Below are 11456 nucleotides of genomic sequence, written 5' to 3'. Positions count from 1 at the left end.
ATCTTATTCAAATAATGTTATGTATAAATAATTTAATTCAGTAAAAATGAAATATATTATATAAAATACGTTATGTTCAGTGAATAAGTATAGGAAAAATAAATTTAATTTAGAAAAAAATAAGTTTTAACCAGTTAAAATCACTAATTTTAAAGAATGTTGTAATAGAAAAATATAGTTTAAATCTCTAAAAATAATTTAAATTTGGTAAAAAAAAAAATACTCGTTCAACAAAACAATTTAATATCATCGATAAAAAAAAAAATTATAATTCAGCAAAAATAATTTAAATTAAGCAAAATAAATATGAGGATAACATAACCTAAATTAATTATATTATGTCATCCATAAAAGATAAATTCATACATATGGCTTGAATTTTTTATTTTTAGCTTTGTTAAATTTCTATTTTTTATAGTTGCATTATTATAATTCATTTTTCACTTTCATATACATATAATCATCTTCTTTCAGCTCAATCTCTTCTCATTTAATGATCCATTATTACAATATTCATTTTTGAATATCTAAGCACAAATTGACAAACTTAGTATCAATGACTTTTCAAAATTCAAATATCATAACTTAACTGTTTATATTGATGTAATCATTATTCATTTAATGCACAAAATGAAACATATATTGTCTCATTTTTGTAAGTATTACATTTGCATTTGTTATATGCTTTCAAGTGTACTGTACACCCAGGGTTATTTGCTCATTTAATAAACTTTATTAAACTAAAATTATTTTTGCAAAACTTAAATTATTTTTACTAAACTAAAATTATTTTTGTTGAATTGAAATTATTTTTACGGATTTTTTGTTAAGCTGTATTCACTTTACCTTATTTTTGCTTATTGATTTTTTTTTACTAACTGGAATTATTTTTATTGAATTTAAATTATTTTTATTTAAATTTTTTTTATTAAATTCTTTTTTGAAGTTACTGAACTGTACTTATTTTCACTCAATTGAAATTAATTAAATTTATTAAATATTACTCCTCCGTTTTTATATTTGCATCACTTTCTTTCTATGGTTGTTTTTTTTTATTTGCATCACTTTTACATATGGTATCTTTATACTATATTTTATTATTTCTCCCTCTTAAACTCCACTCAAAACCGAATACAGGATATTAGAGACAATTAGAAAACTCCGCTATTGTTCCCTCTAGGGTTTTTGCTCTTGGGAGGGTTTCGCTCTAGGAATCCTAGTTTTTCATCCTTTTCGAAGGTCTTTTCTCGAATTCCGAGTTTGTTTCAATGGCACTTTCCAATTCTGAGGAGATTATACCCAATTCAGAACAAGTCGAGGAAAATCATGAAGTTGAATGGATTGACGAGGGGGAGGACGATGAGGCTGCAAAACTAGGGTTAGAGATCGTGGGCAAGGTCTGGACTGATCGTAATATTAATGCGAATGCACTGATTTCCCTTATGCAGAAAATATGGAACCCGAAACATGGCATGGAGGCAAATTGCGTGGGAAATAACCTTTTTTTTTTCCAATTCCACCACTGGAAGAATAAAGCCTTCGTTATGGACTCTCAACCATGGCACTTTGATCACCATGTTTTGGCTCTGAGCAATGTTGAAGGTAACACCCGCATTCCTGATATGCAACAACATTACATCCCTTTTTGGGTCCGTATTTATGTTTTACCGATTCGAGGCCGAACAAATGAGACTAATGCTCGAATGATTGGGGACAAGGTGGGTATCTTCTTGAGCATCAACAAATCTGATATAGTAGGTGTTAACAAATCAATGAGAATTAGAGTTTTGATTGATGCTAGAAAGCCTCTGGTTAAGAAAGTGAGACTGAAACTAAGAGGGGGTTATACAGAAGAGATTGATATTAAATACGAAAAACTACCAGTTTTCTGCTATTTTTGTGGCATGCTGGGCCACGGTGAGAGGGATTGCAGCCTAGATGGGGGCAATGCTACCCCAAAAAGACTGTTCGGGGAAGGGTTGAGAGCATCACCATGGAAAGCAAATAAAGGGGGTAGGCAGGACAACTCAGAGAGTGAAGAAAGTTGTGCCCGCACCCTTTTTGTGACAAAAGCCCCTGCAAAGAAGAACAAACCTGAAGAGATAGCCCTGCAAGTAATGAAGAAAGTTAAGGGGATTAATTTATCCCCAGATAATGGTACAACACAGGTGACTACCTCAAGTGCTACTCTGCCAGGTGCACTCTGCCTAGTAGTGAAATGGTGAGTGGTGGTTTGGAGATGACAGGGGAGGATGAAAATTCTTCTAAATCAGCAGGGGAGGGTAGAAAAACTGAGGGACTGATGCAATCCATCAGTACTACTACAAAGGAAGGAAAGGGAAGCACTTGGAGAAGGAAGGTCTGGGGGAGGGAGTGATGCAAGAAGCTGTAAAAGAAGACCAGGGAGGCAAAAGGGGGAGGGTTTTAGATGAAGAACAAGATGAAAAAAGAAGCTTAAAGAAGATGGCAGTTGAGAAATCTTTTGAACAATGTTTGGCGGAGTTGGGAGTGCCCCTACCCCGCCTACAATTATGAGTCTTTTATGTTGGAACTGTCGTGGGATGGGTAACTCACGCTCAGTTTGTAAACTCCGGAGGTGGAGCAATTAAATTGTCCCCGACTTGATATTCTTGTCGGAAACAAAAATTAGTAAAAATGCTTTGGAAGGGTTGAAAGGAAGGTTGGGATTTACAAGTGTTTTTGGTGTTGACAGTAGGGGATTATCGGGTGGCCTCGGAATCTTTTGGAATGATGAGAAGGTGGACTTTACTCTGGTCTCATACTCACAAAATCACATATGTGGGGATGTTTCTAAGGGGGGTGGTAGTACTTGGCGTTTTGTTGGAATTTATGGGTGGCCCAAGGCGGAGAACAAGCACAAAACTTGGTCTTTAATTCGCAGCCTATGTAATAATATACAAGTGCCAGTGGTTTTGGGGGGAGATTTCAATGAGATATTATCATATGAGGAAAGAGAAGGGGGAGCAGGAGGAATTAGAAGGGAGATGCAGCCTTTTCGCGATATTTTAGATGATTTCTCTCTTCGAGACTTGGGTTTTAGTGGCAAATGATGGACTTGGGAGAAAGGTAGGACATGTACTACCCGAATCAGAGAAAGGCTTGACCGCTTTGTTGCTTTGACTACTTGGTGTAACGCTTTCCCTCATGCCACAGTCGAACATCTAGTTAGGTACAAGTCAGATCATTGCCCGATTTTCCTTAGGCTGGAAAAAGCTCGTGATAAGAAAAAGAAGAGGAAGAAAAGCTTTAAATTTGAAACGGCATGGTTACTTGATGATACATGTGAAGAGGTCGTCAAACAAGCTTGGGAAGGCAACTGCGAATCTGATTTAGTGGGGCGAATTTTTGCAGTAGCTCACAGACTTGTAAAATGGTCTGCTGACAAGTACGATAATATTGGGAAGCAAATTGAAGACACATAACAAGCATTAAAGCTAGCCCAGAGTCGAAGCCTCTCCCCAAGTAATGTGGAAGTGTGCAACAGATTAGAAAGCAAGCTTGATGACTTGAATGATAAGCACGAAGCTTATTGGTATATTCGCTCCCGGGTAGCCGAAGTAAGGGATGGGGACCGCAATACGAGTTATTTCCACCATAAAGCATCTCATAGGAGATCGAGGAACACCATCAAGGGCTTATTTGATAGCAAAAATGTATGGCAGAATGATGAGAAGGCAATAAAACAGACTGTTGAGCAATTTTACTCTAATCTTTTTACTTCCAGCAAGCCTTCGGAGGTGGATTTTGCTGAAGTTATGAGGCATGTTGAGGCTGTAATTTCAGATTGCGACAATGATGACCTGCTGAGATCGTTTCCAAAGGATGAAATATATGCAGCTCTTCAACAGATGCATCCCTGTAAAGCCCCTGGGCCGGACGGTATGCATGCTATTTTCTATCAACGTTTTTGGCACATTGTAGGGGACAAAGTCTCTGATTTTTTTAGTAATATTTTGAAGGGAAACATCTTCCCTAATCATATCAACAAAACTAACATTGTTTTGATCCCGAAAGTTAAAGACCCAAAGACGATGACAGAATTTCGGCCTATTAGCCTATGCAATGTTCTCTACAAGATTGCTTCAAAGGCTATTGCTATTCGCCTTAAGAGTTAAGACGATTCTCCCGAGAATTGTAACAGAAAATCAGAGTGCCTTCGTTCCGGGTAGACAAAGTAAAGACAACGCCCTGATTGCTATGGAGATTTTTCACTCGATGAAGAAATCAAAGGGGAAGAAGGGAACAGTGGCCATGAAGCTTGATATGATGAAGGTGTATGATAGGGTTGAGTGGGGTTTCTTGAGAAAATTGCTTCTTGCTATGGGATTTGATGGGAGATGGGTAAACTTGGTGATGAGATGTGTTTCCTCGGTCAATTACTCTTTTGTGGTGAACGGAAAGACATATGGATAAGTGCGTCCGTCTAGAGGCCTTAGGCAAGGTGATTCGTTGTCCCCCTACCTCTTTATTTTGGTTGCTAACGCTTTCTCTAAAATGTTGCATAATAGTGTGGGAGAAGGAAAGATCCATGGGACAAAAGTGAGTAGAGTGAGCTCGGAAATTACACATCTCTTGTTTGCAGATGATAGCTTGCTTTTTACTAGAGAAACTCGACAGGAATGTCAAATTATAGTTGATATACTCAACAAATATGAAGCGGCATCCGGGCAAAAAATTAATTATGATAAGTCGGAGGTTTCCTTTAGTAGAGGCATTGAAGCGAATCGACAAGAAGAGTTGTTGAGGTTATTAAATATGAAACGGGTCGATATTCATGAGAAATATTTGGGGATTCCCATGGTAGTGGGAAGATCGAAAAAAGCCATTTTTAGAGCCGTTCTAGATAGGGTGTGGAAGAAGTTGCAAGGTTGGAAAGAAAAATTGATGTCGCGTGCCGGGAAAGAGATACTCCTAAAATCAGTCATACAAGCAATTCCAACGTATTTGATGGGAGTATATAAATTTCCGGTTCATGTAATTCAAAGCTTAGAATCTACTATGAGCCGTTTCTTTTGGAGGCAAAGTGATGACCGAAGAAGAGTTCATTGGAAGAGTTGGAGTGACATGTGCAACCCGAAATGTTTGGGTGGTATGGGTTTCCGAGACCTTAGTATTTTCAATGATGCCTTGCTAGTCCGTCAAGCTTGGAGGCTAATGAAAGGTGAGAACACGTTGCTAGGTAGACTTATGAAGTCGAGATACTACCCTAGGGTACCTTTCCTTGAATCGTCCTTGGGGTATGGAGGCAGCTATTCATGGAGGAGTGTTTGGAGCTCGAAGGCCCTCCTCAAAGAAGGCATTTTGTGGAGAATTGGGAGAGGTGAGCAGGTCAATATATGGAGAGACCCTTGGATTGTAGGTGAGGAAGGTCGTTTCGTTACTAGCTCTGCTTGTGATGATTTTGTTCAAGTAAGCGATTTAATTGATGATCAGAGTAAAGAATGGAGGGAGGATATTATTTTTCAGAAATTTAATGAGCATGATCAAAGAAGTATCTTGCCATACCTCTTAGCTCGAGGGCACCTGATGACACTCTTATATGGGCATTTTCGAAGGATGAGATATACTCTACTAAAACAGCTTATTTACTTGGCAAAGGCTGCAATTTGGAGGATTTTCACAAGGCATGGGTCGTGATTTGGAGCATGGAAGTTTCTCCCAAAGTACGCCATTTCTTATGGCGTTTGTGCACCAATACCCTTCCTGGTAGAGCTCTTCTTCACAGGAGACATATTGCAGAAAACCCGACCTGCCAATGGTGTAATGAAGATGAATCTTCATCTCATGCTATATTTTGCTGCAACAGGGTGAAGAATTTATGGGAGAGGATGGGATGTGCCACTCTGATTGCCCATGTAGACGCAATGTCTATGTGCAATTTAATTGAGAGTTGGGTGAACTCAAACAGGAAATTAGCACAAAGGGCTGCAATTTTAGCTTGGTGTTTTTGGGGTGAGAGGAATCAAAGACTTTTCCAGAACTCGAGCACTCCAAACTTCATTATTTCGCAGAGGGTCTACAGACTTATTGAGGAGCATGATAAATATGCTAAATACATCTACGGTCAGCTCCAAAAGAAGCAGCAGACTAGCCCCAAACGCTGGTTGCCCCCCCCCCCCCCACGCAATCACATCAAAATTAACTCTGACGCTTCTCTCTCGCATAATGGGTGGGTGGGTCTAGGTGTAGTGGCAAGAGACTATGAGGGCAATGTGTTATTTGCAGCAACTCGAAGAGTTAGAGCCTGGTGGTTGGCCGGGATTGCGGAGTGTAAAGCTATGGCAATGGCAATCAGACTTGGCAAGCAGCAAGGTTATGACAACATCATTCTTGAGTCGGACTGCCAAACGATTGTCAATCGGTTGGTTAAAGGGGCTACTTTCCTCACAGAGCTTGACTCTCTTCTAGATGACATACTCTCAATCAGCACCTACTTCTCTTCGGTCTCATGGTCACACATCAAGAGGGAAGGCAATTTTGTCGCACACCATTTAGCTAGGCTTATTCCTTTTGGGGTGGAACAATTATGGATGAATCATTGTCCTCATGAAATATCGTCTTATGTACTCATGGATAATCTCTTAGTGGAATAATATTTGATAGCCTGCTTTCCTTCAAAAAAAAAAAAAAAAAAAACTCCACTCAAATTAATTAATTATTTCTCTCTCTCATGTTCCCCACTACTCTCTCTCACATACTTTCACTTTCATGGTCCCAACAATACTTTTACAATATTCAATTTTTCATCCACTCACAAAATAATATTATACCAATTCATTCTCCTAAAACTCGGTGCATTTGCAATTGATGCAAATTAAAAAAAAAAACGAAAGGAGTATTATTGTAAGGTGAAGTAAACAGGGCTTATACTTCCTCTTTAAAGTTACTTATTTGTACTGAACTGAAACTATTTTTATTGAATTGAAATTATTTTTGCTGAAATAAAACTATTATTATTGAAATTTTATTGTAAGGTGAAATGAACAGGACCTTAAAGTCCTTTTTTTTTTTTTTTACACTTTTTTTCATCAACTTACGTTGAGACCTACTCCTACTCACTCTTACCTTCTGAATTATTATCAACTACACCATCTTTTCATTCAATTTTTAAAAACCCAATAGGCCACTTACTTTTAATTATATTAAATTCAATTAAGTTCCTAAAATTATGTGTTATTTATAGTTAGCATTTTTAAAAATGGGTGGAGTATACTTGTGTAGACACCTGATTGTGTCTCCCCAAAAACCAAACCCACTGATGAGTATCTTTCACGTCACTATTTATCGAGTAGGGTGAAAGGTTGAATAGTCTCGTGAATTTCCCTTTTTCTAAAATGTTTTAAACCAAAATAATTCATTTCATATTTCAAAAATCATTCATTTCGTGTCCTATTTATAAAAAACGTTCAATCCAGTTTATTTTGGTCCATAATCTAGGTCCAATAGTGTGAAGTTGGATGAGATTTGAAAAGAGTTTTCCAACGATATATTATAAGCCCAATTCCGACGTATAACGAGGAAGTTATGGTCAAAATACTAAAATGGGCTTAAATAGAGCTTTATATTGGACTCAATGATCATGTGGAGGGTACATTAATATTAATTATATTTCTAAAATCATTAGGATTTATTTTAAGTTTCTAGAGTTATTTAGAAGGTTGTTTTAAGTTCTAAAGGCATTAGGATTGATTATTAGCTTCTAGAATCTTCTAGAAGTTCTTAATTTATCCTATTTTTGAAAAGATAATGATTAAGAATTTTATCTCGGATAAAACAAGTGTTTTTAATGGATTTAATTCTTATTTAATAAGGATAAGTATGGATATTCGACTAACCCAATTTGATTGGAAGTCGGATATCAATTCGTATGAATCCTATCTTTCGAAAATCATTGCGCAGCGATGAAACCATTGCACGGCGGTGGAAATATTGCGATGCGATGAAGTCATCGCAACACATCACCCCTGCGATGAAAGCTTTACTCCGAGTCTGATTCTAACTCGTTTTTTTTTTATCTTTTCTGTCGGTTTTTGCTATAAACACTACTAGAATCCAGGAACATAACGACAGTTTTTTCTGCGACAGCTAGTAAAACCATCGTAATATTTTAATTCTACGACGATTTTTGTAGCTATTGTAATATTACGACAGTTTTTTAAACCATCGTTGATTTACGACAGTTTTTAGCCAATAAATTGTCGCAAAAGACGCTAAAAATAATTATAAAAAAAATTAATATTTACGATAGCTATAAATTGTCGCAAATTTCGACGTTTCGAAACTGTCGCAATTCGCGACAGCTTATGGCTGTCGTAGAGTTGGTTTTTTTAAAATTAATGGTATTTAAATACCAATTCAAAAGCCCCACACCAAACCCTAAATTGTCTTCCGCCGTTTCTCCTCTCTATTTCCCCTCTCAGTTTCTCTCTCTTCTCTCCTCCCCACTCCTTTTCTCTGTTTTTCTCTCCTCTTCCCAACCTTCTCTCAAATCTTTCTCCGCTCCTCTCCATTTTCCTCTTTCCTCTTTGTTTCTAATGAGAAAAGAAACGAAATTCATGGTCAAATTTCTTTGGGTTTATCAAATTTCATGTTTTGAGGTCCAATTTCGTTATGTTGGAGTTCATTTGGTCAATTTCGACCATAGAAATTCCAGATCAAGAGTTTTTATGGTCGAATTTGACCATGAAAATCCAAAGAACAAATTTTCGAAGGTATGCTCTTTTTTTTTCGTATTTTTTCATTTTTGTTATTGTGGTTTTTGTTTGTTCTCTTTTTTTTGGTATAAATTCATAATTTTGTGCTTGAATTTCCGTTTTTGTTTCGTTAATTTTCGTTTTATTTCGGTTATTTGTGTCTATTTTCAATAATTTGAAGTTAACTTTGATTTTTGGGGGTTGAATTTCCTTTATTTAAAGGTTATTATTGTTTGTGTTTAATTTCATTTGCTTTATTTATTCAATTTGGTAAATGTTTTGTTATTTTTTGGTTTGATTTTTTTTGTTGCTTTTTTGTTTGAATTTTGTAGTGTTTTCGATAATTCCTGTAGTTTCATTCACTTTTTGTTCATTTTTTTTGTGCAGTTTTTTTTTATATTATTTGATATATATTTTTATTTGTATTTTTTTTATGTGTTGTTAGTTTTAGGTAGATTTTAGATCTTGTTAGGTTTCATTTTAATTTTGATTCTTGTTAGGTTTGGTTTAATTTTGATTTTTCTTGGTTTTAATGTTGTAGCTTTTGTTTTTTGGGGGTTTAATTCCAGATCTAAAGTTTGCTTGTGGGTATTTATTCGTTTTTTTGTTTTCTTTAGTGGTTTTGGGTGGCGTTAGGTGGATTGTGGGGGCGGTGAGTGGTGGTTCGTAAGGGAGAGGATGGTGTTCAATATTTATAGTGGGTGAAGGGGGCTGGGTTGGTGTGGGTTTTCTTTTTTTTTTAATTTTTTTTATTTATTTTGCGACGGCTTTTGACCGTCGCTAAAAGGTATTTTGCGACAGTTTTGTAAACTGTCGTAATTTTGCGACAGTTATATGCTGTCGTAAGCTAATTTCTGCGACAAAATTTAAAACTGTCGTTGAAATTAAAAAAAAGCCGTCGTAATTTTTTTACGACAGTCAAATTGTCATAAAAATGAAATTTTGCGACAACTCATATTGCGACAAACCCGCTACGACAGTTGGCTGTCGTAACTATTTTTAGTGATGGTTTTAATCATTTTTACGACAGAATTTGGCTGTCGCAAAATTGCTAATTTCTTGTAGTGAAATAAGGGTCAATTTCATCCATCATTCACCAACATCCAACAATCATCATCTTTTTCTTTCTCTCTAAAGTTGAATCTTATTCTTTCTTTCTCTCTCTTGATTTTTCTAAATCTTTTCCTAAACACACACCATACTTCCTTCGCGAGACACTAATACACCTAGCTAAGCTCGAAGTTGTCTTAGACCTCGACGTGAAAGGTTCGTTGATAGTTTTGAGGGTTTGATCCCAAATCTATATTTTAATTATTATCTTGATTGTTTTATTTAATATTTTATTGAAGTTACTAACGTGTGTATTCTTTGAATAGAAAGAGATACGAGTCTTCAAAATGAGTAATTTAATTGCTCTATTTCTTTAGGAATCATGTTTAGATTATTTTATTAATTCCTAGTATCATGTTAGATGCTTTTATTGCTTTTAAGTATTGTGTTTAGACTAAAGATTTGATTTTTATTATTTAGTGACATGCTGGGATTTATTATTAATTATGTTAGTATCTTGCCTAGGATCATGCTAATATGTTATTATAATGATGTGATTTGTTATGTCGATATTATAATTTTATATGTTACTTGATTATTCAAATATTATTGTTATTGCTTGATTACGCTCTCTCTTCCAGGTTTAAAGGGAATTTATACTTGAAATCACGCTTAATAAGATAATTAATAATTTGATTTAGGCTAATATGATTTTAATTCAAGTGATCGCCAATAATAGATTTATTCGTACATTAATAATCAACCAATATAGAATAAATATGATTAGAATTAATTTATTGATTGTATGTTAATTGGAAAGCGTACATGAATATGAGCAGAACAAAGTATAGGCCTATTTAGGGCGGGTTCAATCTCTTTTAGGTTGTATTCGTACCATCATCCCTGAATATTCAGTCATGGTTCAGGACCACTATGGAGTTAGCAGGGATCTCTGTGATTGTGAATGGAGTACGGTGCAACTTTTGACAGGGTAAAGTCGTATCCCCTAATCAAAAGTAATACTTAAATCTTCTAACTAAAGTAGATAGAGAAGTAGGGTCGATCTCCACAGGGAAACAGGTCTTTCTATTCCTAATTAACTAAAGTAATCTAAATTATAAAGTAACCAATATTTATATTTGAGTATGAAACTAAATTACAAAGAATAAGAATAGGGAGAAAATAATATATAAAAGGATCTAGGGCATAGGTTCACCAATAAATAATACTCCAGGGTAAAACATAATAATCAATCATTGACATTGCATAAATAACATGATTAACAGGCTCTCGCAATTTATTAATCAACATAGATGTAACAGGCTTTCGCAATTTACTAGATCTAAGTTCTTATCGAAAATAGCCTTTAATATCAAACCAACATCTGCTCGATTCATCAATTTAATATTGTCATACTTTTACAAGCCGCAATTGTAAAACGTTAAAACAATTCAATAAGAAATTATCATGCAATACCAATAATCAATAATAGTCAATCATCAATGCATCAATTAACCAGATTGTAAAGGGCTTTCGCTACGTATTACAATCACAAAATTAATCTACCTGTATTAAATCTCATCTCTCGAATCTCGACTTAACCATTTATAAATTAACCTGCCTATTGAAACTAGACCTAAACATCAATTCTCATCTGTCGAATCTCGAAACAATATTGCCAAACTCATGCAA

At 35.4% G+C, this 11456-nt stretch overlaps 2 protein-coding genes across 2 annotated transcripts; both read left to right on the top strand.

The window, feature by feature from the left end:
- The first annotated feature begins 1268 nt into the window (after positions 1 to 1268).
- Positions 1269 to 4136, top strand: LOC145640417 (uncharacterized). The gene is made up of 3 exons (XM_081691702.1): positions 1269 to 2221; positions 3224 to 3406; positions 3506 to 4136. Exons 1-3 carry the CDS (start codon positions 1269 to 1271, stop codon positions 4134 to 4136), a joined length of 1767 nt encoding a protein of 588 aa, XP_081547828.1.
- A 1530-nt stretch (positions 4137 to 5666) lies between these two features.
- Positions 5667 to 6614, top strand: LOC145640416 (uncharacterized). Its single transcript, XM_081691701.1, has one exon. It carries the CDS (start codon positions 5667 to 5669, stop codon positions 6612 to 6614), a length of 948 nt encoding a protein of 315 aa, XP_081547827.1.
- Positions 6615 to 11456: the final 4842 nt, after the last annotated feature.

Source organism: Chenopodium album, chromosome 7 (assembly GCF_948465745.1).
Source record: "Chenopodium album chromosome 7, dcCheAlbu1.1, whole genome shotgun sequence".
In the NCBI taxonomy this organism is placed as follows: domain Eukaryota; kingdom Viridiplantae; phylum Streptophyta; class Magnoliopsida; order Caryophyllales; family Amaranthaceae; genus Chenopodium; species Chenopodium album.
The sequence above is the reverse complement of the archived record's forward strand: the minus strand, read 5'-3'. Positions and strand labels throughout refer to the sequence as shown.

What these genes read in the sequence shown, in the direction of transcription:
- LOC145640416 (XM_081691701.1), top strand. Translation starts at nt 5,667, where the DNA reads ATGGAAGTTTCTCCCAAAGTACGCCATTTCTTATGGCGTTTGTGCACC.
- LOC145640417 (XM_081691702.1), top strand. Translation starts at nt 1,269, where the DNA reads ATGGCACTTTCCAATTCTGAGGAGATTATACCCAATTCAGAACAAGTC. An exon ending in CTCTGCCTAGTAGTGAAATG is followed by an intron (nt 2,222 to 3,223) that starts GTGAGTGGTGGT and finishes GATTTTCCTTAG; the next exon opens with GCTGGAAAAAGCTCGTGATA. An exon ending in GTAAAATGGTCTGCTGACAA is followed by an intron (nt 3,407 to 3,505) that starts GTACGATAATAT and finishes AGTGTGCAACAG; the next exon opens with ATTAGAAAGCAAGCTTGATG.